Source organism: Lactuca saligna, chromosome 2 (genome assembly GCF_052625555.1).
Source record: "Lactuca saligna cultivar CGN05327 chromosome 2, ASM5262555v1, whole genome shotgun sequence".
NCBI lineage: Eukaryota > Viridiplantae > Streptophyta > Magnoliopsida > Asterales > Asteraceae > Lactuca > Lactuca saligna.
Window position 1 is genome coordinate 98,756,190 of NC_136418.1, and position 27,157 is coordinate 98,783,346.

General features: G+C 35.5%; 1 protein-coding gene across 5 annotated transcripts; it reads right to left on the reverse strand.

Moving 5' to 3' along the window:
• Positions 1 to 12,925: 12,925 nt before the first annotated feature.
• Positions 12,926 to 27,022, reverse strand: LOC145031232 (F-box protein PP2-B10-like). Of its 5 annotated transcripts, none has more exons than XM_078979749.1 (7): positions 26,763 to 27,022; positions 26,141 to 26,196; positions 25,594 to 25,648; positions 25,330 to 25,382; positions 24,665 to 24,783; positions 13,537 to 13,625; positions 12,926 to 13,444 (listed from the first exon to the last, which is right to left on the reverse strand). In XM_078979749.1, exons 6-7 carry the CDS (start codon positions 13,614 to 13,616, stop codon positions 13,048 to 13,050), a joined length of 477 nt encoding a protein of 158 aa, XP_078835875.1. In that variant the 5' UTR covers positions 13,617 to 13,625; positions 24,665 to 24,783; positions 25,330 to 25,382; positions 25,594 to 25,648; positions 26,141 to 26,196; positions 26,763 to 27,022; the 3' UTR covers positions 12,926 to 13,047. The 5 variants fall into 5 exon arrangements, with proteins under 5 accessions (XP_078835875.1, XP_078835873.1, XP_078835872.1 ...); XM_078979747.1 differs by having other exon boundaries at positions 26,141 to 26,210; XM_078979746.1 differs by having other exon boundaries at positions 25,615 to 25,648; positions 26,141 to 26,219.
• Between the last annotated feature and the right edge of the window lie 135 nt (positions 27,023 to 27,157).

Genomic DNA, 27,157 nt, shown 5'->3' on the forward strand with positions numbered 1-27,157 from the left:
AGTTCAGGAAACTACCAACATTGGTTGGCATTTTCCTTCTGGTATAACAGACATGTGGATGGATCCATGTGGGGCTTGTATTAGAGCCTCGCTACCTGTTCTCGTTTAATGAAGGCTTTGGGGTTCGAAGCATTACCCGAACACCTGATTAGGATTCAGTTAGATGCGGGTTCGAATCAAGGTAACTGGGGATGATGTGGTAGAGGTGTGCTTAGATTATTAGCGGATGTAACATTAAATGGATTGGCAGATTGTATGGGGGTGTTATAAGTCTATGATGGGATTGTAGCATTCACCATATTAAGATAGACCGTTGTTTGGGGGTTGTTGGTATACAGAAGGATAAGTTCGTGCCTTAGGCAAGGCGGACAGGATTGTCGGAGAACATTTCTCTGTTATAGGAGGAGGACTATTGGGGTCCGAGGCGAGGTTAGGCCTATGTAGCTCTAGATTGGGTGAGACCCATGTGCAAGTCCCGTGTGATTATGGCAGTGCATGTGGGACCTGGTAGAGACCTGTTGGGTCAAGGTATTGGATCATGGTTTTAGTAAGGGTGATGATGTGGTCAGTGAGTGGAAAAAGGTAATGCATAGGCTAGGGTAGCCTTATCAGTTGGACTCTCAGGAGCCTAGTGGCTGAACTAGGTGTAAGAATGATAGTGTCAGCGGTGGTTTGGGGATATTTATTTCCCAGATTAGTGAATAGTTTCCGTGAACCAGAAGATTTCGGGTTAAATGCAAATGTAAATCCTTGGATCTCCAGTTATGGTTATGTATCGAGTTGGTTTTTGATTGAAATTCACATTGGGGATCATGAGTGTATATATGCAAGGTCTTTATTTCAACAAAGTTTGAATTAAGGAATCTATGTGCCAAGGGCATCAGCTGAAGGGTTCAAGGAAAAAAGGGATGTTTTTAGTTCTGAGGGTAGAAAAATTGATCATGCCTTGGAATGATTCTACCTGTGTGTAGGTTTGGCTAGTTTTAGGACTTTAGATTTATATCAGTAGCGTATTAATTCATCAGTTAAGGAATTAGTGACTTGTTTAGCACTATAGGTTTAACTCCCAGATTATCTCTTGTTGTGCATTATGTTCATGGATTCGTTAGCTTCAAAATGAGTCTTTTACTTAAAGGATTATCTAATCCCTTTTGTCAAATGGAAAGTTTCCGGTAGTAGCAAATGGTCTATGATTCTGCTTTCCAGTAGAAACATCAAGTAATCAGAAGTTGGGTAGTCAGTTTGGTATACAAAGTGGAGTTGAGTTAGCAAGTGGTTCAGTATGGGTTGTCTGTCGAGGAGTCAGACAAGTTTAAGATTCGGTTTTTGGGTAGAGTAGAAATAGTTATTCTTCTAGGGTTAATTTAATTTGAGTAAGGATCCGTTCATTGTCAGGATTTGGGAGCCCTGCTAAGGATGAGTTTGGTTGCATTTTGGAAGGCTGTTTTATGCTGATTGTTACTTACTTGGTCTGCATTGTGGTTGTAATTGAATTTCTCAGGCTGTTTGGTATGAATGGGATGGTAAGGAATGATTTGGAGGATGAAATCTAATTTAAGTGGGGAGTGTTGTAGCACCCGCTTCAAAGTATTTATCAGGTTGGACCCTGGGGTGTTAATTTTTTGTAGAATTGGTCCCTAGGGGGCGGAATTGCCAACTTCCGAAAAGTTGGAGTACATTGGGCGTACCAGTGCAACTGAGGATCACGAGTCTTAACCACGTACGCGGGGGCGTACATGAAGTACGCAGCATACATGGGCATGGGTGAGACCCTAATTTTTAGGGTTTACACCCTATTTAATCCTTGTGGTAGCCTCATCATACCATTTTAGACCAGCCTCCATACCTTGAAACCCCTCACCTCGCTCTTAGCCTTTGTTTTGGTGTTATGAAGCTCTTGTGTAGCATGTTTTAGGGTTTTTTTTTTGTATCTTGAAGCTGTAGAAGAAGATTGAAGAGTCATTCTTTGGAGAAGAGCTTATTGATCGAGATTTAGCTCCTTCATTTCGTGAATTTTGAGGTATAAATTCCATAACTTGTCAACTACTTGTACAGATCTTCTTTCGGGCTTGTGTATGGACTCATGCATATGTTAAAACCCTTTGTTAAGCTCTTTTGATATCTAGAACCCCATTAAGCCATGCATGCACATAAAGTTGCCAACTTTACGTGATAAATCATCTTTTGGGACAAGATCTGAGAGTACGGAATAAGGGTTGAATGGATTAATTACTTAATGATGTGAGGTGGCCAACTAGGGAGTACGTTGGGCGTACAAGCTGGTACGTTGTGAGTACTAGACCTAAAGTGTGTACGACAAGCATACAAGCTGAGTTCGCTGGCATACTTAGCAAATGGGCTTCGTATTTTGGGGTTCTCAATCTTGTGCCATGTTTAGACCTTTGGAGATTAGGGTCTTGTTGGGCCATCAAATTTTGATTTTTGGACTGTTTTAGATGAAGGCCCACAAAGGGATTTGGCCCAATTTGGAAGATTGGTCCATAATTAGGCTTGAGTTACCATTTTTGGAATGAGGCCTTTTTAAGTAATTGGTTTGGGCTTTGGCCTTGGGCCAAGTTAGGTAAAGGGTAAACTGGTCTTTTACCCTAGTTTGGACTCCTAGTATGAGTCGGGATCCAATGATTAATTGGTTGTTATTTTATGATGATAGCACAGGGATTTTTGGACCAGCATCTAGAGATTTATCTGTGAGATTCAGCAGTCTGAGGTGAATTTCCTCAACATTATTAGTAGGTCTAAGTCACCACTTCCTAACCATGGTTTGTTATGTTAAGGTGCTAGATGTTTGTGTGACTCTTGCATGTGTATGTGCTTGTATGGTTACTAGGTGGGGCCCGATGGTTATCCTGTATGTTATCACCTTGTTATACATGTATGTTTTGTATGTTGGGTGGTGCTCGTTATGCGAGTTAGGGCGAGGCCCGTTATACTTAGTGGGTCGGGCCCGTTATGCGAGTTAAGGCGAGGCATGTTACACTCAGTAGGCGGGGTCAGTTATGCAATTTACGGCAAGGCACGTTATATTCATGGGTAGGGCCCGATATGTGAGTTAGAGCGGGGAGTGTTACACTAATCGGTCGGGGCTCATTATATCTTTTATATGTATGGTATGTGGTATTTGGGGGAAATTCTCTAAGCTTCGTGCTTACGGTTTTTCACTTTATGTTTTTGGTACCTCTACTGCAAAAGGGAAGAGGTCGGGGTGATTGCAGTGCTCACACGATAATGTTCTGCACTTCATGATGAATCTGATATTTTATGATGTTTTGATACATTTGTTCAAATTGGGATTTATGATGATGTTTTGGTATTTTTTTTTATTAATTGAAAAATGAAATTTTTGGGTCTTGTTTTTGGGATGTTACAAAAGGTCCCACCAAGATTCGAAGCTTTCTGAGATTAGGTGGACATTACCGAAGGTTTATGCAAGGATTTTCTTCGATATTTTCTCCATTAAAACCTTTGAACCATATTGGAGCTATATATACATGGAGTGAGAAACATAGATAAGCATTCAAGAAATTAAAGAACAAGTTGTGTGAAGCACCAATTCTTTCTTTACTTGATGGAGTTGAAGACTTTGCAGCCTATGGAGATGCATCTAGAGTTGGGTTAGGTTGTGTTCTAATCTAGATATATAAGGTAATAACATATTCATCTCTACAACCAAAAGAGCACGAGAAGAACTACCCCACTCATGATCTGGATTTGGCAGTGACAGTATTCGCAATAAAGATACAAATGTATTATCTTTATGGCACAAAGTGCAAACTCTTCACTGATAATAAAAGTCTCCAATGTCTCGTTGATCAAAAAGAATTGAATATGAGAGAACGAAGCTGGCTAGAATTACTTAACGATTACGATTGTGAGATACTTTACCACCCTAGTAAAGCAAATGTCAAAGCTGATGCTCTGAGTCAAAAAATAAACTTTGAAAGAAAAATGCCAAGAGCGTTAAGAATAGAAGTTGTCTCAACAATTGTGGAAAGGATTAAGAAAGCTCAGGAAGAACTTTGGAGAAAAATGACCAAAGGGAAGAACGTTTAGGGAAAACATTGATATTCGGTAGAAATAGTCAAGGATTGAAGGTATTCCAAAAAAAAAGGATTTGGTTGCCTAACATGGGAGTAATAAGAGATCTTCTCATGGAAGAAGATCACAAGACCATGTACTTGATTCATCCCGACAACACTAAGATGTATAGGGATCTAAAACCTTACTATTGGTGGCCAACGATGTAGCTCGATGTTGCAAAGTATGTGGCAAAGTGTGTAACATGTGCAAAAGTTAAAGTGCAATATCAAAACCATATGGGAGTTTAGAACCCTTGCATGTTCCCTTGGGTAATTGAGAAGATATCACCATGGATTTTGTGACTAAAATACCCAGGATGAAGAACGGTCACAACATGATTTTTGTAGTTGTTGACTGATTCACAAAGAATGAACACTTCATAGCAGCCAATGAGAGACGGTTTATGGATAAGCTTGCAAATGCCTGCATAAAAGAAATAGTAAGACTTTACATTGTTCGTTTAATGATTGTATTAGATTGTGATAGTAGTTTCACGTTAAGGTTTTGGAAGAGCCTACAAGTGGAAACAGGGTTGAAGTTGTATTTAAGTATAGCCTACCATCCGCAGACTGATGGTCAGAGCAAAAGGACAATTCAAACACTGGAAGATATGTTAAGAGCATGTACCCTATAATTCCAAGTAATTGGGAAGAACATTTATCCCTGGTAGAGTTTTCCTACAACAATAGTTACCATTCGAGCATTAAAATGACACCTTATAAAGCCTTGTACAGATAGAAGTGTCGTATGTTGTCTTGTTGGCTTGAGGCTGGAGAAAAGTAGTTTATGGTTCCTAAAATAGTCCATCAGACTGTAGAATAGCTAAAGGTGATTAGAGAAAGGATGTAGAAGTTTAAGATCACCAAAAGAGATATGTTGAATAGAAGTGACGACTAATGACATTCGAAGTTGGAGATTCGGTGTTGCTCAAAGTATCACTGTGGAAGGGACTTATAAGATTTGGAAAGAGATGAAAGCTGAGTACAAGATTTATTGGGCCATTAAAGGTTCTTCAGAGGATTATGAACCAAGCTTACAAGCTAGAATTGCTAGAAGAACTGGATGGTGTGTTACTTGATGAAGTTCACAGGATAAGTTCCCGATATAATTCCACTTTCGAAGTTAAGGATTGATGAAGATAAGAGGTTAATCGAAGAGCCTGAAGTGACTGATAAACGCATGACGAATAAACTGTGACACAAGATGGTCGAATTAGTGCAAGTATGATGGAAACATTTTTGTGGGCCAAACCACACCTGGGAGATAGAAAGTGACATGATGAATTGCTAGTCACATCTGTTTACTGATGCATGATTTCGGGACAGAAGCATCCAAAGGGCCAAGATCCTAGATTTCGGGACAGAATCATCCTAAGCATTAATAAGGTGATGTAATAGTTAGTGTTAGGGCCAGGATCTTGGAATTTCATTCAGGGTCCTCAAAGCTTGGGATCCTTAAATAGACTTCAGGATCTTGATTATTATCTTTTATTTTCCTAACATATATAACTCTTATATGCTTCGTTATTTTTCTCACATGTGCAGAAATGGTCAGCCGAAGACTTATTCTCAAAGAGTAGTCATCGTGATCATGCAAAAGACCCAAAAGACCAAGTCAAATAACGTCTATAAGTTGATCTCGGAGGATCTCGAAATTATCAGACTTCTTGTGATTAGCTTTCGACCATAAAAAACACTTGTATTCATCACACTACACACGAAACTAATCTTATCTACGATATTGGCACTTCCTTTTCATACATTCATCTCTGTAATCAATATTATTAATCAATAAAATTACTCATGTAGGTGACCATTATGACCTCTAAAGGTTTTGTGCTGAAGATCCTAGGAAGGATCAAGGGCTTTTCTTGTAACCCACTTGTGTTACTTTCATCACTATTTCATGCTTATTTTATCATGCACATCACATTATCTCATACAATTTGGTCAGTGTTTTGAAAATTGGACCGGACCGGCCGGTTGGACCGATTCAACCAGGAATCGGCAAGGTTACCGGTTTTTTATCCCCAAAAAACCGCTTGTTATCCAAACCATAAAAAAACTGTCGGTTTACTTATAATACGTAAAAAATCGGCTTGGTTCAACCAACTCTAAATCCGATTTATTGAAAAAAATAATAATTTTCTTGTATCCAACCCAAAAGAGTCAACCGGCCTAAAAAGAATTCGTTGTTGATACTTCTTCCAGTAAATTCTAATAATACTTCCTTTTAATTACTCATTTTTCCTTCTATTTCCCTCACCTATCGATGTAGGATTCCTCAAATCTAACTCTTCCATATTCCTTTACACTAAATATACAACTTCCTCTACAATCCCCTTTACAATTTACACATCAAAAATAAACAGCATGGATCATCTGAGTTAATATATAAGTTAGGGACCAAACACACAAATTACCCAAACCGTAGGGACCATTCGTGTAATTTACTCTTACGGTCTTACCTTTTCGGTTTGTTTACATCTGGGTAAGTATCTTTTTTTGTACACATCTAGGTAACGAACTTTTTGGAAGTGTTCACATATGACTATTATGACTGGATGTAACCTGCTACAGCCGGTCATAATGATTATATGTGAACACTTCCGAAAAGTTCATTTACCTAGATGTATACAAATAAAAGACATATACTTACCCAAATTAGAACGAACCGAAAAGTTAATTACCTTAATAAGTCTATTTCCCTATTAAATATATATTATATATGTTCACTTCGATTTTTTTTAACGACAAATTAATATGCATATATAAAACACAAACAAACACTATGTATATTTAATATGCATAAACACAAGTATAATTTATTCTTTTACACATAACACAACACACACTTTCATATATGGACTTAGCAATAAATATCTCAATTTCTAATAAAAAGTTATTATCCCAAATTCTTTTGTTTATGATATATATATAATATATATATATATATATATATATATATATATATATATATATATATATCCGGTTTTTCCGGTTTTTAGGATCGGTCCAATCGGCCAAACCAGTTGAACAATCGAAATGGTAAAACATCCAGTTCGATGTCCGGTCCAGTTTTCAAAACATTGAATTTGGTCGAGTTCCACTCGTGTAATTTTTGACCAAACAATTTGGCGCCCACCATGGGACTGTGGTGTTCAAAATCCCTCGAAAAATCATGTCTACACAGTCGACTCTGTCATCTTCCTCAATTCCTCCCTTTCCCTCCAAAAACCTTCCACCACCTCTAGTCAGAGCTCCCAAGAAAGCCTCATAAGCACCAAAGAAAAATACCTCTCAGATCGTTACCCAAGGACTCCAGGATCCTCATATGTTGATTTCCAACAAAGAAATATTAATGAAGAGGCTAGAACGAAAAGTTGCCCAACAACAGGACGATAATAGGAAACTTATCAAGGAAGTGGAGAGAATGAGGATGGAAATTCACAAGCCTCAGGAAGCTACAACCTCGATCCTGCAACTTAGGATCCTAAACTTCAATAGTGCGGGATCCTCCAAAAATCGCCGAGAGATAGGATCCTCAGCACCTACATCCGCTCCTGTCCGGGATGCAACTCCTGAAGAGAGGGCTCATATGACCCAAGATGCCAATAAAACCTTCCTTACACCTAAGACTGAGGATCCTGGTAACTTCATAAATGATAATACCTTTAACATTGACTCTATGGACCTTGATGCAGGTTTAAGTCCAGTCATGGCCAAATAACTTCAAAAATTAAGGCGAATGATCTCTAGCATCCCAAGGTTGGTCCAACCCATAATGAAAGTATCCCCCACAAGCCACAGGATCTCAAGATTCGTTCCAACAATAGCTCATAGTGGAGTACCAAAGTGCTTCCAAACCCCCAATATGAAGCCTTATAATGGGACTGCGGATCCTGAGGAGCACGTAGCACTATACCAGGAAAGGATGGAGATCATTCCCATTCCCACACACTTAAAAGGAAGCTTGCTTGTGCAAGGAGTTTGGTTCGACCCTCATGAGATCGACTTTAAAATGGCTTCTTAACGTTCCTCGTTACTCTATTACTTCGTTTGCTTACTTAGTCAATCTATTTCACAACCAGTTTTCTCGTAGCAGAACATTCGAAAAGATCACTAGTGACCTTTATCGAGTTGCTCAGGATCCTAAGGAATCCCTTAGGACTTTTGTGAACATGTTCGACAAGGAATCATTAACAATCCCCAACATCGACATGGAGACTGCAGTTGAAGCCTTCAAAATGGGCTTAAATAAGGATTCTCCCTTCTATGAAGACCTCGTGATGACTCCATGTAAGAGGATGGACGAAGTCAGAAGTAGAGCACGAAGTTTCATAAGGCTCGATGAAGACAAGGTGACCCAAAAGAGAAGAAACCTACCAAGATCTTACAATCACACCAATGGAAAGGCCGACTCCTCAGCCCAAACTTCCTCTAAGTCAAAACCATATTCCATACCTAACCGTCATAGGCTTAATGCCCTTGAAGATGAGGGAGAGGAAGAAGATTTTCCCAAAATTACCGACTATTTTTTTCTGTGGATATTTCAAGTGTAATATTCGCTATGCAAAATCTTGGTGACAAAGCAAGACGGCCAAGGAAAAGAGAAAAATCCACTGCTTGGAAAGACAAGTCCAAATGGTCTGCATACCATGAAGACTTTGGTCATATCACAGAGGATTGCATAGCTCTCAGGAAGGAGATCAGCTACCTCTTGGGTAAAGGATACCTCAAAGAAATCCTTGGGAGAAGAAAAGAGAGACCCAAAGAGAAAGACCATGATACTCAGAAGATCCTTGATAGACCAGGATCCCCTCCTGCTGACACTAAGGTAATCAATATGATCTCTGGAGGATCTGGCATTTGTGGTACCTCTTATTCTGCAGCAAAGATGCACGCTAAGGTATCAAAAATTAAGAAAGAAAAAAGGACCACAAAAGAACACATCAATCTCAAACAAGAAGGATATCACCTTCGAAGAAGCAAATAGACAAGACATCTAGGATCCTAACCATGATGGATTGGTAATCACTCTCTACATCGCCAGTCATTTCGTCAGAAGGATCCTCAGTCAACATGATACTCATGGACACAATAAAAAGAATGAACATCCCGGAGTCTAAAATAGTTAGAAGATACTCAGTGTTAATCGGATTCAACGGCAAAACAAAGCATACCGTCGGCAAGATAAAGTTACATATCTACATAGAGGGGGTATACTCTCTACAATGTTTTTGTGTAATTGGTACATTATCCTCCTATAATGTTATACAAGGTAGACCATGGATCCAAGAAATGAAGGTCGTTCCATCGATATATCATCAATGCGTGAAGATGCCTACCCCATAGGGGACAGTGAAGATCATATGAGACCAACAAGAATCCAAAGAATGCTACAAGACTATAACGAAAGCCTCGACGATACCAAGAAAAGTATAGGTATTAAACAAGTGGGCACAAGATATACTGGAAGCAAGAGAACATGATATAAAAGAAGTGCCCCTGAACCTTGAGGATCCTGAAGCCAAAGTTCTCATAGGATCCTCAATGCCTAAACAAATCGAACATGATATATTAAAGTTCCTCAAAGCTAGAAGCAAGATGTTTGCACGGAAGCATGTGGACATGATCGGTATAGATAAAAATATAATAACTCGTAAGGTTAACATTGATCCATCTTTAAGACCAATACATAAAAAGAGAAGAAAATTTGCACTAGAGAGAAACCAAGTTATACAATAAGAAGTAGAAAAACTTCTCAAAACTGGGATGATCAAGGCTATGAAATTCTCAATGCGGCTAGCTAATGTGGTCATAATACAAAAGAAAAATGGTAAGTGGAGAGTATGTGTAGATTATACGGATCTTAATAAGACTTGTCCGAAGGATACTTTCCCACTACTACATATAGACTCCATGATAGATACGACAATGTGTTATGAATTATTAACATTCATGGATGCATCAATGGGGTTCTAGCAGATCCAGATGGAACCATATGACCAAGAGGATACGGTGTTCATAACTCTAACAAGTATCTATTATTATACTGCCATGCCATTTGGTCTTAAAAACGCAGGTGCAACATACAAAAGGCTAGTCAACAAGATGTTCAAAGATAAACTGGGGGACACCATAGATGTATACATAAACAACATGATGGTCAAGTCCAAGAAAGCTAAAGATTACCTCAAGGATTTTTAAGAAGCCTTCGACATACTTGACGAATATAACATGAAGCTAAATCCCTCTAAGTGCCACTTTGGGATGAGATCAGGCAAGTTCCTTGGATGCATGGTGACCAAAATAGGAATTAAAGCAAACCCGGAGCAAATCAAGGTTGTCCTCGATCTAAGATCACCATCATCGACAAAAGATATCTAAAGACTAATATGAAGAGTGGCAACCTTAAACAGGTTCATGTCAAGATCCTTAGAGAGATGCAATCCTTTCAACGACATTTTGAAGAATAACAAAAGATTCAAGTGAACCAAGGAACATGAGCATGCTTTCTAGGAACTTAAAAAATACTTAAATTCAGCAACCCTGTTGGTAAAACCATTAGATGGGAAACCACTTCTTCTCTACCTCTCGGTATCCTCAAATGCGGTGAGTGCAGTGCTAGCTAAGGATCTTAATGGCGACCAACATCCCATCTACTATGTAAGTAAAAGTCTCCTGGATCCTGAGACCAGGTACTCCTACCTTGAAAAATTTATACTTACATTAGTAACTTCTTCTACACAATTAAGACACTATTTTGATAAACACCCTATAACAGTAAGAACTAATTATCCCATTAAGAATGTTATGAGAAAACTAGAAATGTCAGAAAGGATGGAAAAATGGTCCGTGAAATTGAACATGTATGTAATAAAGTGTGAGCCAAGATTAGCTATGAAGTCCCAAGAATTGGTGGACTTTGTGACTGAATTTAATGATGATCTACAAGCTGAACTGGAAGTAAAAGTCAGACAACTTCTAGAAAGGATGGGTTTTCTTTGTTTAAGGCTTCTTTCCTTTGCTGAATCAGGAATAGCCGATTCCAGGTAATCGCTTTTCCTAGCTTAAAGGCGATGACTAGTAGATATGAGGGTACGTATAAACATCTCAGTAGGAGTAGAATTATACATTTTCCCAAAAGAACATTCATTAATTTCTTTATTCGTCATCGTCCACGACGACAGAAACGACATGAAAAATCCAGACCCTGAAAGAGGAAGGGATTGTGGTGGGCATTTGGGAAAGTCAGGCCGATCGAGTGTCGTCATTCGCTGACAGAACTGATTGATAGAAAAACGAAATATCAACGAAACTCAAAATTGTCAATCATGGACGCATATATATATATATATATATATATATATATATATATATATATATATATATATATATATATATCATGGTTGCAGAAATCGCTAATCGGTAGACTAGCGATTAGGGATTAATCTGCTAGGCAGTGATTAATTGGGAGATTAATTGGGGACCATTAATTATTAGGAAAATTATGCAAAAAATTATAAATCTAATTTTAATCCTTTAAAATAAGTGATTAATCGGAGATTAGGTCCGATTCAGTCTGACTTTGATCATTGACCAAACCCAGTTAGGTTCGATTAGGTCCGATTAATTCTAAATTTGACCTACCAAGCCCAATTATATTGATTGATTAGCAATTAATCTCATTGGTGGAAGTCCGATTAGCGATTAATCGCTAAATAATCAGCTGATTAGGTCGATGTCTACAACATTGATATATATATATATATATATATATATATATATATATACACACACACACACACACACTCAAGCGAATCCCATTATTGGTATCAAACAATTAACAATTCGTACAAGCTAAATCTTCTAATTGATAATTCGGCCAAAAAAAGAACATGAATTTACTTGATTCATTTTTTTATGTCAAAATCTTGATTTTCATCCAAAAATTAACTCCATTATTTATTTTGTTCTCGTTGCAAGAAGAAATATGTTATGCCCTCGATCTCTAGAGAGCGAAAGAGTTGCCTGGTGATCCCTACGTTGCAACATGTTTGGTTGTGAACTCCTCGTGTCGTTGTCATTTTTTCTAGGACCGACCGACGCCTCACCAAGTACCTACCTAGTGTCAATTGCACATTCAACATAGCGTTTGAACTCATGTAGCTTTCAAAACCAAGGGTCTTCGAGCCTCTTGCATACATGAAGGTGACTCGCCCCCAATTATAGGAAGCCCAATCTACAATTTGACATGCTTTTTGTATCTAAGGTAAGGGGAAAAATGCTAATCTATGTGCCAAGGAAGGTAGGCCTTTAAGGGAAGTAATTCATCCGGTAGGTACTACTAACTAGAAGAGACTGAGAAAATGGGATTTTATCTCCCTAAAGTCAAGTCTCCTTCCTATCCTTTTCAGTCTATTTTCACTTCCTCCATCTTTGGAATTGAATCAATAGTAGCAAAGGAGACAAGTAACTGATTAAGAAAAGGCATATCAATAGGCTGTATGGAAGAAGAAGAAGAAGAAAAGAAGCATTATGCCTAGGAAAAAACTAAAACTTTGTTAGAAATTAACACATTCCTTATCAGGATAGGGATTCAAAAGAATGGTTGGGACAACAAACATCTATCTCGTTCGTATTTTGGATACCCGTAGAACCATAAAAAAAAAATAAAAAAAATAAAAAAATAAAAAAACTTTTGAAGTTTCTAACATATAGATAGCATCATATAAATACACAACGCATATAGATAAACAACACAAATAAAACTACATCATTATACATTAACAAGGATGGACGTAACTTATAGTATCTAAAATAAGAAATCATATATTAAATAGTTTTATTACGAAGTTATACATTTTATTATTAAATAACAAAGTACGTAGTATATTAATTGTATAATTTGAATAAATATAATATATAAATGAAGATTGAAGAATGGTTATTTAGGCCGAATCTCGATTCCCTCCACGATCAGACCACTCTTCCGCTTGTTCAGCGTAACCTCCTTAAACACCATCTCAACTTCACCATCATCTCCTTCCTTGTACTCGAATTCTCCCAACTTAATCTCCATCCACCCATCGTTTCTCCTAAGAGGAATCACATAGTCCTGCCGCACACGCCCTGGTGTTTGAAGATAAACATTTTCAGTCTCCCTTTTTACCCCACGAAAACTTACACTTGATTTTGCTGGCGCATCAAGTCCAGAGCAATTCTCAGTAGTTCGAAAGACAAGATAGGCGACATATGTATTGTTTTGTGACAGATTCACAGCTGCTACTTTTCCGTGGATCTCAAGCCACCAAACTTCTCTAAGTGTGCACACCTCCGGGAACCTACAGAAACCACAACGTAAGTATATGCATGAATGCCAAATTCAGTATATTAATAACGTACAATGTGACGCTTAAGAGAGAAAGAGAAAGACCTTGATTCCGGTATATGTCCCCATTCCCAGTATCGAGTGTCATCTTGCCATTCAATGGACAGGTCGTTGGCCCCCAACATATGAAACTCCTGCTTGTTGATTTGGAAGCTCAGTTTATTGAATAATTCTTATGAGGATAAATCTTAAGCAGAAGTTTGTTAAAAGTGATTTCGAAAAAGGAATATGCAAGTCTTATAAGCAGACGCGCAATTAAAATTAGTTTTTAGAACTAAATTAAAACAACAAATCCTTTCTCTTATTGAAAACATATTGTTATAAAAAAAAGATTAGAAGCTTACCATTGTTTTCTATATTGATGATTATGTATGGTTATGGTAGTAGCAGCTTTTCTGTGGATATATATAGAACCCAGTTTGTTTAGAAGCGTGTACCTATAACGGTGGACTGACATCGAGCCCTTTAAAAAGTCAAATGTTCTATCTTGTATATTTTAATTATAGATGCAACCGTTACGAAGTTCTTTAAAGTCAAATGTTGTATCTTGTATAATTTTTCTTGGTAGTCATGTGGAAATTTCACCAACGGAACATCAATCAGGACTTGGTAATACCGACCTTTTTTTTGTGATTATTTACTAGTTATAAACCTTGTCTATTTGCATTCACAACAATTAGATGCATGAAAGAGCCAAATGTTGTATCTTGTATATTTTATCATTATAGCAATAACCGTTACGAAGTTCTTTAAAGTCAAATGTTGTATCGTGTAAGTATACTTTATCTTGCTAGATATTATACGTGGAAATGTCACCAACCGAACATCAATCTCGACTTGGTAGAGTAATACCAACCTTTTTTTGTGATTATTTACTAGTTATAAACCTTGTCTATTTGCATGAACATCTATTCAGACGGACTTTAATGGAATTTCACTACAAGAAAAGTCCTTATTAGTGACGATCTAAAATTTTGTCACTAAAAACATCTTTTAGTTACCAGGGATTAAGCGGTTACTGAATTTTGGTAATCCTATAAATTTAGTGACCTATTATATATGGTGGTCACTAACTTGGTCACTAAAACGTGAAAAAAATATACTTTTATTTCATATCATAATAACTATTTAGTGAGTAAAAATAAGGTCACTATGTTAACTATTTAGTGACAAAAAATAATGGTCATTGTATTAGAATCTTAGTAACAAAAAAGATGGTCACTGTATTGGAGATTTAGTGATCAAAAATAGTAGTCACTTGCCTACTCTTATTCAAAACTAATACTATTCATTTGTTATTGAAAACTACATAAATGCGGTAAAACAGTTAGTGGCCTCTCAATAGTGGTCCCTGAATTACAAGTGAAAAACCATTACGGACCATAATATAGTGGTCATTATATATATATATATATATATATATATATATATATATATATATATATATATATATATATATATATATATATATATATATACTAGTCATTTACCCGCGCCAAGCGACGGGTGCGAATAATTTATTCCACAAATTATTTTAGAGAGGTGATTAGTTTTTTTTTTGTCGAAGAAATGATTACTTTCACCTCAGTGATTAGTTTGCTTCAAGAAACATATCATATTAGAAATAAGGCACGATGTATTGGAAAATATCACTTATTAGTTTCAATTCAAATATTGTTTTTCTTTTCGTCATAAAATGTATTTTTTAATGTGTTCATCACTTTTGTATATATTTTATAGTTTTTTCGTTGGATTTATTTTCTAAAAAATTGATCATTTTTAGTTAATGATAACATATAAAAAACATTTTCTTCATTAATGTAAATTAATTAAGAAAACATAGTAATTTCGGATTAATATTTGGTATTTTTTGTTTAGGGTTTATGTTACAGTCTACGGTTTATTGTTTAGGTTCTTGGGTTTAGAGTACAATATATAAGCATATAGTGGGATACCTGTGCGATGTGGCTGCGATTGTTAATTTCATTTCAATGAATAGTTTACATACAAATATTAACTCAATTCGATGAATAGTTTCCATGTGGCGTAGTTTCAATTCACAAACATATCAAATTCCAAAACAATACGAAATGGATCGGTATATATCACCTTACAACCACTAAACCGAGTTTCATACAAGCCCCCCAGGGTTTGAAGCAACCCGCCACTATGAATCGAAATCCACTACTTCTTGTCATAACCTTCTTCATCATCATAAACAAACCACTTATCACTTTCAACTATACCTTAGTCTCCTTGGTGCAACCGTGAACTGCCATGCAAGCAACCACCTTTGGAGAGACATAACCTAGATCACATCTACCATCACCTCTTAGGCATAACACACCCATACAACGGGTTTCATCAACCGTGATCTTGGAACCCCACCGACTACAAGTTATGACATCATAAACTACACCTTCATAACCAGGGGGAAAAACCCTTCCCAGAACAGAACAAAAGAGATTAATAAAATGTTGGTTCTTGTATGTGATAAGGAATAGGAAGAGTAAAAAGAAAGTGTTAGTTGTGGTTATAGTTTTAAAATTCTTTTGACAAAAGTGAGTATAAGTACCAAAGAATTAAGTGGTTTAATGATTTTCTAAGTCCAAGTGAAAGATTACCTGACATTACTCTAAATATGATGACCAATAGACAACTAAATATTCCGTTGACTTTTCTTACCATTACCATCAAAGACTTTATTTGTTTTTAAAAGATAAAATAATAATTAATAATTTTCCAACAAAATCATCAATAGTAATTGATTAGTTTACAATAAAATCTTAATAACTTTTTTCCTTTTAATCCATATATTCCTCTCCCTTCAAAAAAAACCTTATCCCCAATAAAATTCAAATAACTCTTGGGTTTGGGAAAAAACTAAATGTAAATATAAAGCCATTAGCAATATGTGCCCATGACATTTTCCTAAAACAACATCAATAATTAATAAGACAATTATATCACATTAACAATAAAAGTTAAATGTGTACATATACAAAATTAGATCTACACAAACAATACAGTTAAGATCACATGGGATTTCGCATCCTTTTGTTTCATAGGAAACGTAATTCTTTACCTTTACCCTCTAGAATCTTTATTCAGACAACACGATTTCTATAAAGATCTGTAACAAATAAAAACACCCACACACAACCCACAAATATTGTATACATTAGTAACTTGATATAACACTAAACCCGAAAAACTATGTGCATTAGTAAAAAAAATGTTTTTTTTTTATGTTTTTAAGTAGTTACTGATGGGTTTTGGCCATAAGAACATCTTATGTGCTCATGCAAACCCTAATGCTTGGATCTAGGTTTCTCTATTGTACATGCAATTCATCCAAGACTTTAAACCCTAGTTCTAGCATACAATTAATCAAATTAACTTATGAATGGGGTTTAGATCTTACCTTGATTATTATGTAGCAATAACAATCTCAAATCCTCCTTGTAATGACTTTAGAAAGCTTAGAGTCACAAATGTCACTCCTATAATGGTTCACAAAAACCAAGAGCAAGAGGATGAAGAATAAGAAGAGGGGAGGCTGCCCAAAACGTGTGGAAACCCTAAGGAATAAGTTCACCATGTTTTTGAGTCTCAAGGGTCCTTTAAATAGTGAGGCTATTAGGGTTATCTAACAAGGAAACCCTAATTTGGATGCTTAGGCCCTAAGCAACCCATGGACTCCCTCTTTAGAGGCCTAGGACGATTTCTAATGGGTTTCCCTATAGAATTCGTCCACCCCTCTAATATGGAGTCCATTAGCCCAATATTCAACTATCACACAATTGACAGTTCTAGTCCCTTAAGTTTAATTCATGTCTTTAGCTACAAACTTAATTCTTATTAATTCTTGACTAATATTAATTAAACAATATTATTTCTCCTTTAATATATTATTCTCATAATATATTAATAAATCATAATTAATCTTCTCTCTCTCCATAATTCATCCTATCAAGTTGCTTTGGTGAAGGCAACCCAAAAGGACCATGCACCATCGGGTCAAGTACATACTAAAATAGTTATGGACTTAGACACTAATCCCACAGTCTCCCACTTGGATAAGTCTAATAACTATTCTGCGTATGACTTCAGATCCTGGTCTGCAATCGTAGCTTTCAAAAGCCGTTGTCAACTCTGATCTTATCAGATACGCGTGTCCTTTAGATAAGGGATCATATATTCCTCCATTCTAGATATCGTATAGATATAAGAAATGAATTCTAATCATTCTCTCTATACTATTTTCCGAGTTCCGATTTATGACGACTGACAACAGACTACAATTGATCACATCAAATTAGTCCCAGCTTGGCCAAGCGCTTAGGTCCCATCACTAAATCATCTAGGGGCCCAAAGATATCGCTTTTATCATACTTTGGATTAAAGGAACGGATAAAATTTGACTCAAAGCTCGCTTGGACTCACTTACCGAATCACACACAACAATATGTTTTATAACACCAAGTTACTGGTGCGTTTACATATTATCAATGTGTAACCGACTCGCAAGATACAACTCACACATCTCGGTTTCAAGAATATAAGATGTTATCGTCTCACCAATCATTCGTGATATAATTCATGAAGTGATCCAAGTAAGCATGGGTTTAATCCAATGCTCAAATCATATTCATAAGCACTCATGAACGTTGCAGCAAACATTTGCTAATGTCTAATACACTTTAGACAATCCACACACCAATTCACGACAGTCTTCATTCATACCTACTTCCAACATATGAACGACTGTGGTCCGTTCGAATAATTTGACTGTTCTGAACCAATTAAATTATTCAGGAAGTCAAAACATGCAAAGTGAAACACAAGAATAATACTAATCCTATATGGCCCCAAACTTTTGAGTATAAATAAAACACCTTTTATTTATCACCATATTGATTACTCATTATTTGTTGTTTCGGGTAATCAACTTCTTACTTGAATTATTACTACACTTGTCCCATGCTCTTAGCATGTACACAATGTTTACCTATGGTTCTTACTTTGTGAAATAGATCAAATAAACACATTTCCAATCATACTCATTTCACAACTCCTAATCCTTTTCACAAGTGAAAGAATATCAAATTCTTGCCACTTATAGAATATGCTAGATTCTAACATTTTATGCAATGATCCTTTTGTAATGCCATAGCACAAAATTCATAATGACTACTGCCAATGAAATTACAAAGTCCTCTATCTGAGATTGTTACAATACAATTCCATAGACATGATGTCTCTCACTCAAAGAACATTCCTTTGAACATCCTCTTGCATAAAATTTCTAATCTAGACATAGACTCTCAATATCCAACTCCTAATATGGAAGCATTTCCATATTTTCCATATGACAACTCATTCTTAATAGAATCTTATCTATTCATAATAATGCCGATATGGTCCATCCAGTACCATACTTTCAACTACTCACAAGCGACCAATCCTCAGCGAGCTTTGGATCGTCCTTTGATAGTTGTTTAATTATCTTAGTCAAAACCGATTCTAGTCCTTTTTCCCTCTAAATGCGTTATACATTTGGAAAATTTTAGAATGGTTAAATATTATAGCCCTTGCAATCGATCCTATACCCGAAGCGTATGGGACACAATGCATAATGTCTTACATAAAGATATGACACTTTATCAATCTTCTGCCATAATATATAATGTGTCACGTTCTCACAATTTGAACTATGAAGAGGGATGTCATGATCATAATCGAAATTTAAGAACGCACTATGTATCCTTGACTAAATTTATTAACATTCCACAACCTAAGCCTTTAGATTTGAAATGAAGCATAATATTTTCTCCCTTAATTATAGCAAAACAACTTTTCAATCCTTACGACTTTGCAAGGTATAACTCTTGTTTTCTATAATTAATATTGCTAACTTGAAATACTTACCTTAATAATCATACAAGCACAACATTTATGCTCCTACTATCATGATGATTATTGTCATATAAGCATAACACTTATGCTCCCACTAACTTTGACATGTATTTAGAAAATAGCTTAACTTCCAGAAAAACAATACCTATTGAATTTCTTAAGTTCATATTTCTAATACCTAATGCTTTGATAATCCTTTTATCTAAGCTTCTCAAACTTGTACACTTTTACCTTAAATAACTCACATGTGTATCTAAACAATTTAGACTAATTGCCAAATCTCACAATTCGAATCATGGAAAGGGATACCGTAACCATAATCGAATTCTAGAATCCAATTTTCACAATCACTATCTTCTTAAAATCTCTCTTAGTTAAAGCATTTCCTCACAGTCATTTTCATGAATGAGGGAATCTTATGACACTTAGATTTTAATGGTGTATGTGTTCCTATCCATGTGAATTTGTCAAAACCAAAGTTTACGACAAATTCAAACTCATATGGACCGAACCTTCTCAATATGGATTTCTTGCCTTATGGTAACACAAGTGCTCACCATGTCTTCCAAGTAGTTAAGCAGCTCACCCTTTCCTATCAATGTACTTTTCATTGATCAAGGTGCTTGCTTTTTATACGTTTAAATGAGAACTCATAGAACTCATATGCATAATTAACTCGATTGTAACGGCACAAAAACAAGATAGTGTCAACATGATAGGTTGTAAACCTCAAGTCATGTGCTAGTAATGTTCGATAAGGTTTATTTTTATTTTTTCTTGAACTCTTTCAAGACCATTAAGACTCCCACTGACTCCTGGACATATAAGATTCTCTTGTCAATAAACATTTCTTGACAAACAAATATTCAAGAGTTAGTGTAGCTTTTATCAAGACATAACACTTCATAAAATTATTCCTAGTTGGTCTTTGTCTTATCCAAGACATCACAACTTTCCACATTTGATCATTGTTATAAACCTTCTTAAGACTTGTCACTCAATGTCACAATCTTAACTCTAAGATTTGTTTTGGAACGAAGTATGATTGACTTTTTGATTTAACCATTTCTTCGATTCTTGATTCCTCTTCTCAGACATACATTTGTACTAAGACTCACTTAGAGGATCAATTGGGATATGGTTCTTAATCATTAAGACCTATCATAAAACATAATAAAAGGTACTCTCCCTTCTTCTTAGAATAGAGAAACTTTTATCTTTCTGCCTACTTGATTCTTCTTATTCATTCTGCTATTGATTTAAACTCTTTCAATCAATTCAGAATTAAATTTAATCTTATAAGTATAATCATATTTACTAAACTTTTAGTAAATCATGACGAATATATTTGTTACTCTTGTGGTTTACTTGATCAACACACAACTTTGTGTACTCGATCTCTTAGTCCTTCACTTGACACTTTGTCAATGAATTAGTCTAATTTCTAAATGTGAAAGTTTTTTATTCATCATACACGTTGCAGGATTCCAAGTTTCTGTCCAATTGAAACTTGGGCGATGAGAAACTCTCCCTATTTGTTAAATTCTCGACATTTCCACAAATAACATAATTAAGAATCAAATCCATTATTGCTAATAATGGAAATCTTCAAACATCAATTTTTCATGCATGCCATTTTAAGGATAAATAAATAATATAAAAAAAATTATTTTATTGCGGAAAAATTTGTCCTTACAATGCAACTCATCGAAAAACTATGTTAATACATGTTTCTTAGCAATCTTTTCTAACTCTAAGTAGTAGCTCAGGAATCCAATCTTCAAGCAATGCGATCGAAATCCATTTCTTCACGATTAGATTCCGCTCCCTTCTTCCCTTAAGCTTCCTCTCCTTTTCTTTGATCCTATAAAACATCAATTGTAATCTTACCACATCATGTATTAAGAATCTAGAATATGAACTTAAAAGAGTTAGTTAATGGATTTTACCTAAAGTAGAGCCATACGTTTTGACTCTCCCATTTCTTAGATCTCTTAGGTAAATAGGGCAGCTTCGTCTCCAATGCCCCTTCTCTTGGAAATAAAACCAAATTGACTCTTTTGGAACAGCACATGGAACTACTTCAGACTTTGCCTTTCTCTTATGGTCAAACTTTTCGATCATGGCATGCCTTTCGTTGCCATTGCCTATATCCATAGAGGTCTCGAAGGCAGATTCACCAATCAAATTTTCTTTTCCAGTGCACCAAACCATCGCTGATTCAGCAGCAATAAGCATGTAGATGAGATCTATAAGGGTCACATCATGGTTCATCATATAGTACTCTCTTACGAACTCACTATACAAGTTAGGAAGTAACTGAAGAACCCAGTCAATAGCCAACTCCTCACACACAACGGATCCCAACATTCTTACCTATCAATGTGTGACTTCATCTCTAGGATGTGTGCACACACCGACTTTCCTTCTTCATGTTTACTTGCCAAAAGGGCTTGAGTGAGCTTGAACTTTTCAAGCCTTCGAACTTTTGGGTTAGGGAGAATAATTGGAGGAGGTAGAGGAAGTGAAGCATGATCTCTTGTTCCTCGAACGAATCGTGGGATATCATCTTCATGTGGAAAGCTTCTTCCACGGGATTTGGAAATACCATATTTTTCATACTTTGACATCTACAAAATGGGAGAAAACAAATTCAAGTTAGTTGATTGGAATCCTCGATGTGACACCCAAATGAAACATCGAGGATAGGATCCAACACAATACACTACAACCTATAAAAGGGATGCCGTAATCTAGTTGCAGAATATTTGAAGGTAGGTAAATGACGATTTACCAATTTCCACCACGAAAAACGAAAAAAAAAAAGAAATTTAAGTTTTAAATCTATTGAAAATTCCTAGATCTTTTAAGATTCATTAAACATTTCAATGGCATGTTTAAATCTCGATATTCCCTTCTAGTTTGTGACTGGGATACCGAGGATCACAAAGCGGGTGTGAATAACCATGCAAACTTACATGGTGCCCCCATATGTTACAGTCATCTATTCGATGTGACGGTTAACCACACACACTCCACCGAACTATGACAAACATTGAGTCACCCTTTGCTACCTTTGCTTAGAACCATTTAGTGTGCCGGTTAACCACACACGCTCCACTAACGTCTTCGCATACAAAGTGTAATTTCATGGAATTGCATCAATTCACTTTTGCCTAAAGTAACTAAGATTGACAATTTTGTAAAAGCATTCAGTTACTTTTGTACCTCATTATACTTATAATGGAAGGTTTCTGTCATATCCTACCCGTTCGGCTAATGACCCTCCACTAGTCAAGAGTGCGGTGAGTAAGAGTGGATACCCATTAAATCGCCATTTTATAGGCAATTTCCTTAAACACCCCTTATAAACCAGCTTCGTGAATGAGGCCTACTAACGGTAAGACTGACTTTTACTCATACATATATATAATATTAGGCTTTTAATGTTATATATACTATAGGGTGTATTTTACTCTTTTAAAATACTAGGTGGTCAAATTTAATAATTATACTTTTAATTTAATTAAATTGTAAACCAAAACTTTATGGATTTATTAAATCTCTTTTAATTATATACTTTAATTAATTAATAAAACCATAAGGGTGTGATTTGAACTTTTCAAAACTATACTAGGGTTTTAGAATTTAACATTTCTAAATTAAACTTTTAATCAACTTTTAAATTCCAAAACTTGAGGGCAAGTTTTGAAACATTTCAAAACATTAGGGTTTAACTTATTTAAATTTCAAAACAAAACTTTTAAGTTCAAATTTAAACTATAAAACCTAAAGGGGGAAATTGAAACTTTTTCACAAGATAATTCAAATCTAAATTACAAATAATCAAACTTTATCTAATAAAAAAATGATTATCTAAATTTTGACAATTATCTTCTATTTTTGTAAGGATAATCACCAAATATTGATAAAATTTGGATTTTATTACAAAAACATGTTTATGGTAATTATCCAAAGCCAAAACAGGAAGAAAATCGCGAAAATGAGCTGTCAGACCCTTTGACTCGTCGAGTACAGCTGACTCGGTGAGTTCACCAAGTGACTTGGCGAGTCAAACACTCAGAAGCAAAAAAAATTCGACTTTCAGTGATAATTTCGATTAAATAAGCATCAATACAATAGAAACCAATCAAGGCTCTGATACCACTGATGGGTTTTGACCATAAGAACATCCTATGTGCTCATGCAAACCCTAATGCTTGGATCTACGTTTCTCTATTGTACATTCAATTCATCCAAGACTTTAAACCCTAGTTCTAGCATACACTTAATCAAATTAACTTATGAATGGGGTTTAGATCTTACCTTGATTATTATGTAGCAATAACAATCTCAAATCCTCCTTGTAATGACTTTAGAAAGCTTAGAGTCACAAATGTCACTCCTCTAATGGTTCACAAACACCAAGAGTAAGAGGATGAAGAATAAGGAGAGGGGAGGCTGTCCAAAACATGTGGGAACCCTAAGGAATAAGTTCACCACGTTTTTGAGTCTCAAGGTTCTTTTAAATAGTGAGGCTATTAGGGTTATCTAACAACGAAATCCTAATTTGGATGCTTAGGCGCTAAGCAACCCATGGACTCCCTCCTTAGAGGCCTAGGACGATTTCTAATGGGTTTCCCCATAGAATTCGTCCACCCCTCTAATATGGAGTCCATTAGCCCAATATTCAACTATCACACAATTGACAATTCTAGTCCCTTAAGTTTAATTAATGTCTTTTAGCCACAAACTTAATTCTTATTAATTCTTGACTAATATTAATTAAACAATATTATTTCTCCTTTAATATATTATTCTCATAATATATTAATAAATCATAATTAATCCTCTCTCTCTCCATAATTCATCTTATCAAGTTGCTTTGGTGAAGGCAACCCAAAAAGACCATGCACCATCGGGTCAAGTACATACCAAAATAGTTATGGACCTAGACACTAATCCAACAGTTACTACATGTTGGTTTAATAAAATTAAATAAAAAAAGAATTGTAGCACATATTTCCCGTTTTCTCAGTCCCAACTCTTGATCGACCGCCATATAAGCCAAAAATGTGGATTTTAATGAAGAAAAGAATTAGAAAGGTGTATCAAAGTAACATCAAGAAAAGTAACTAAAAATAAGGAAACATGTGCAAATGGCTCCATTTTGACTCCAAATTCTGAACTCGATAAAGTATGTAGTTTACACAAGACAAATCAATACAATTATCATTAAGAATGACCAAAATACCGTTCATGAAGTTCAAGTTTAATCTCTATCTTGTAGGCATGTAGGCTTGCTCTATTGTGTATCTATGTTTTCTAGGCAGAGGATACATGAGTCGATTGGTGAATCGATGCAATGAGTACCTGAAAAATGCAAACATTTTATAGGCGGTTAATTTTGATGGGATATTTACAAATTTACCCTTAGGGTTGTTTTTCCTTATAGATAAATAGCAACATACTTAAAATTATATATCCATAATAGCAAACACACATCATACATCATAGAAACAAACACATGTACACCAAACACTAAAAGAAAATTAGCAATGTACTTTGGAAGATATGACCATTTATAATACTCTACTTTCATATTTCTATATTTGACTAAACAGAAAATGAAAGCATGATGCTATATTTGACAAACAAAAAAGAGTACATTGCTATTCGAAAAACATAAAATGGAAGGAGGTTCCTATTAAAACGTTGATGTCTCAAAGTACAATGCTATTATGAGACATAACTCTCATTAGAAACCCTGAAGTATGTATTTACTTAGATTAAGAGATAAGAGAAGAAATGAGAAATGGGAGCTATTTATATATTGTAACAAATGTATAAACTTGTCCGCATTAAGTTTATGAAGTTAAAACAAAAAAAAAATCATGTTAGTAGAAAAGAACAACATACCAGTAAGCCAGAATATAAGATTATAATATCCATAAGGGAATATGAGTAAACACCTGCAAACATAATGTAGTTTTTTAGGAAAAAAACTTGAGGTTGAATTGACAATGTGAATTGCATATCCATCTAAAATATTTGAATGGTCATAAAGTGATCATTTTCATTGTTTTATTTGGAATCTTACCACACTTATCACATGCCCTACATCCAAATAACATATAGAGGAATATAAACACAACGCACCATTATTAAAAAAAATTGTTTTACCAAATTTAAAGCAAATGGGACCTGAATTGCATCACAACATAGGAATACAGTCAACCTGCAAGTATGCAACCGTTACAAAATTTAATCTTATTAACTTGAACCAAAACTGAATGAAAATCATATGCAAATTGAAGTAAGAAGATTCAACCACAATACATTACAGTTAAAAAATTGGACTTAACTGGGATTCCAACTCAAAAGATGACAAAATAAGAAAGAAACACCACACTATTGTAAAATAAACCAAAAAACCAAACTTACCAGAGATTCCAACTCAAAAATCAGATTTGATCATGTATGTGCAAAAAAAAAAAAAAAAAAAAAACAAAAAACAAAACAAAACAAAAAAACAAACAAACAAAATTGAGCATATGTTGAGAATAGGATTCAGCTGAGGCACTTTGTATTGAATATTAGATCCAAATTCGATTTTATAGATCACTTAACAAATCAATTTCAAATAATAAATCGATTTCAGAAATAGAGAAGAGAAGCAAGTATATCGACTTTATAGAAACGATTTCAGCGATGAAGAAGAGAAGCTAACCAGCGGCGTTGCTGGGATAAGAAGGTGATTAAGTGGTGGCTCTAGCAGCGGAATTCCTGCAAACCCCATACTGAAAAATCTATCAAGATGCAAATAAAAACAAAAAACTCAGTTCATATTAATATTAGAAAACCCCAAAATCGGAAAAACCAAAATTGAGAACATATAATTTAGATTCTTCAATTCAATTATGAATTTTGAAGAGAAACATTGACAGTAAGAAAGGAAAAAAGAACAATCTCAGAAAAAGAGCAAATACTTGCAAATCATCTAAATCCGAGGTTTAGGGTTTTCATTCAAAATACCCAAATCCCTCTTATTTTATGACCAGCAATATAGATAATCGATTGATTAGGTACTGAAGCAGAACATAAATCGTGTTGGTTGTTGCTGTCGGAAGCCATAACATCAAAGGGTGTGTGTGTGTGTGTGTGTTTGTGGTGCTGCGATGGCCAAGAGAAAAAGTGGATGAAGAAAAGAAAGAAAGTAAGTATGAGTTTGGAGAGAAGGGAAGTAATCACGTGAAGAGGAAAGAGAAGGTGGAGGAGTTGTATGGAAGAAACGCAAGATACCAATGAATCGAACACGTTTTTTATTTGAATATGCTGAATGTGAGGAATACCAGTTCAGTATTGACCGATTCAAAAGGTTAATCCTTTCGATTGATGTTGCTTGGCGACATGTGTAATGAGTGATGACGGAAGGATTGAGTGGTGGTGGCGGTGGAGTGTATGGTTTATGGAGAACAGGGGAGCATAAGGGTGGTGAGACGCAATATATAAGGGAAGGAGGAGAGGATGCTGCAAGGCGTTTCCCAGATCAACTGATTCAAGAAGTCTAGGATGCTATATAACTTTGACTGATCCAACAGACTCGATTGATTTTGACCAATTCAAATGAAGAAATGGTGGGGAGGTTGTTGGAGTGATAGGGAATAATATATAAGATCCGGTCAAAATCCATGATGATTAAATAAAAATCATTGCATAAAGTTGTTGTATATGATGCATAACAATT

Bases quoted from the DNA above. Each gene is read 5' to 3' on its own strand.
- LOC145031232 (XM_078979744.1), bottom strand. The intron at 13,445-13,536 runs GTCTTTCTCTTT...TGGTTTCTGTAG, and splicing joins GGACATATACCGGAATCAAG to GTTCCCGGAGGTGTGCACAC.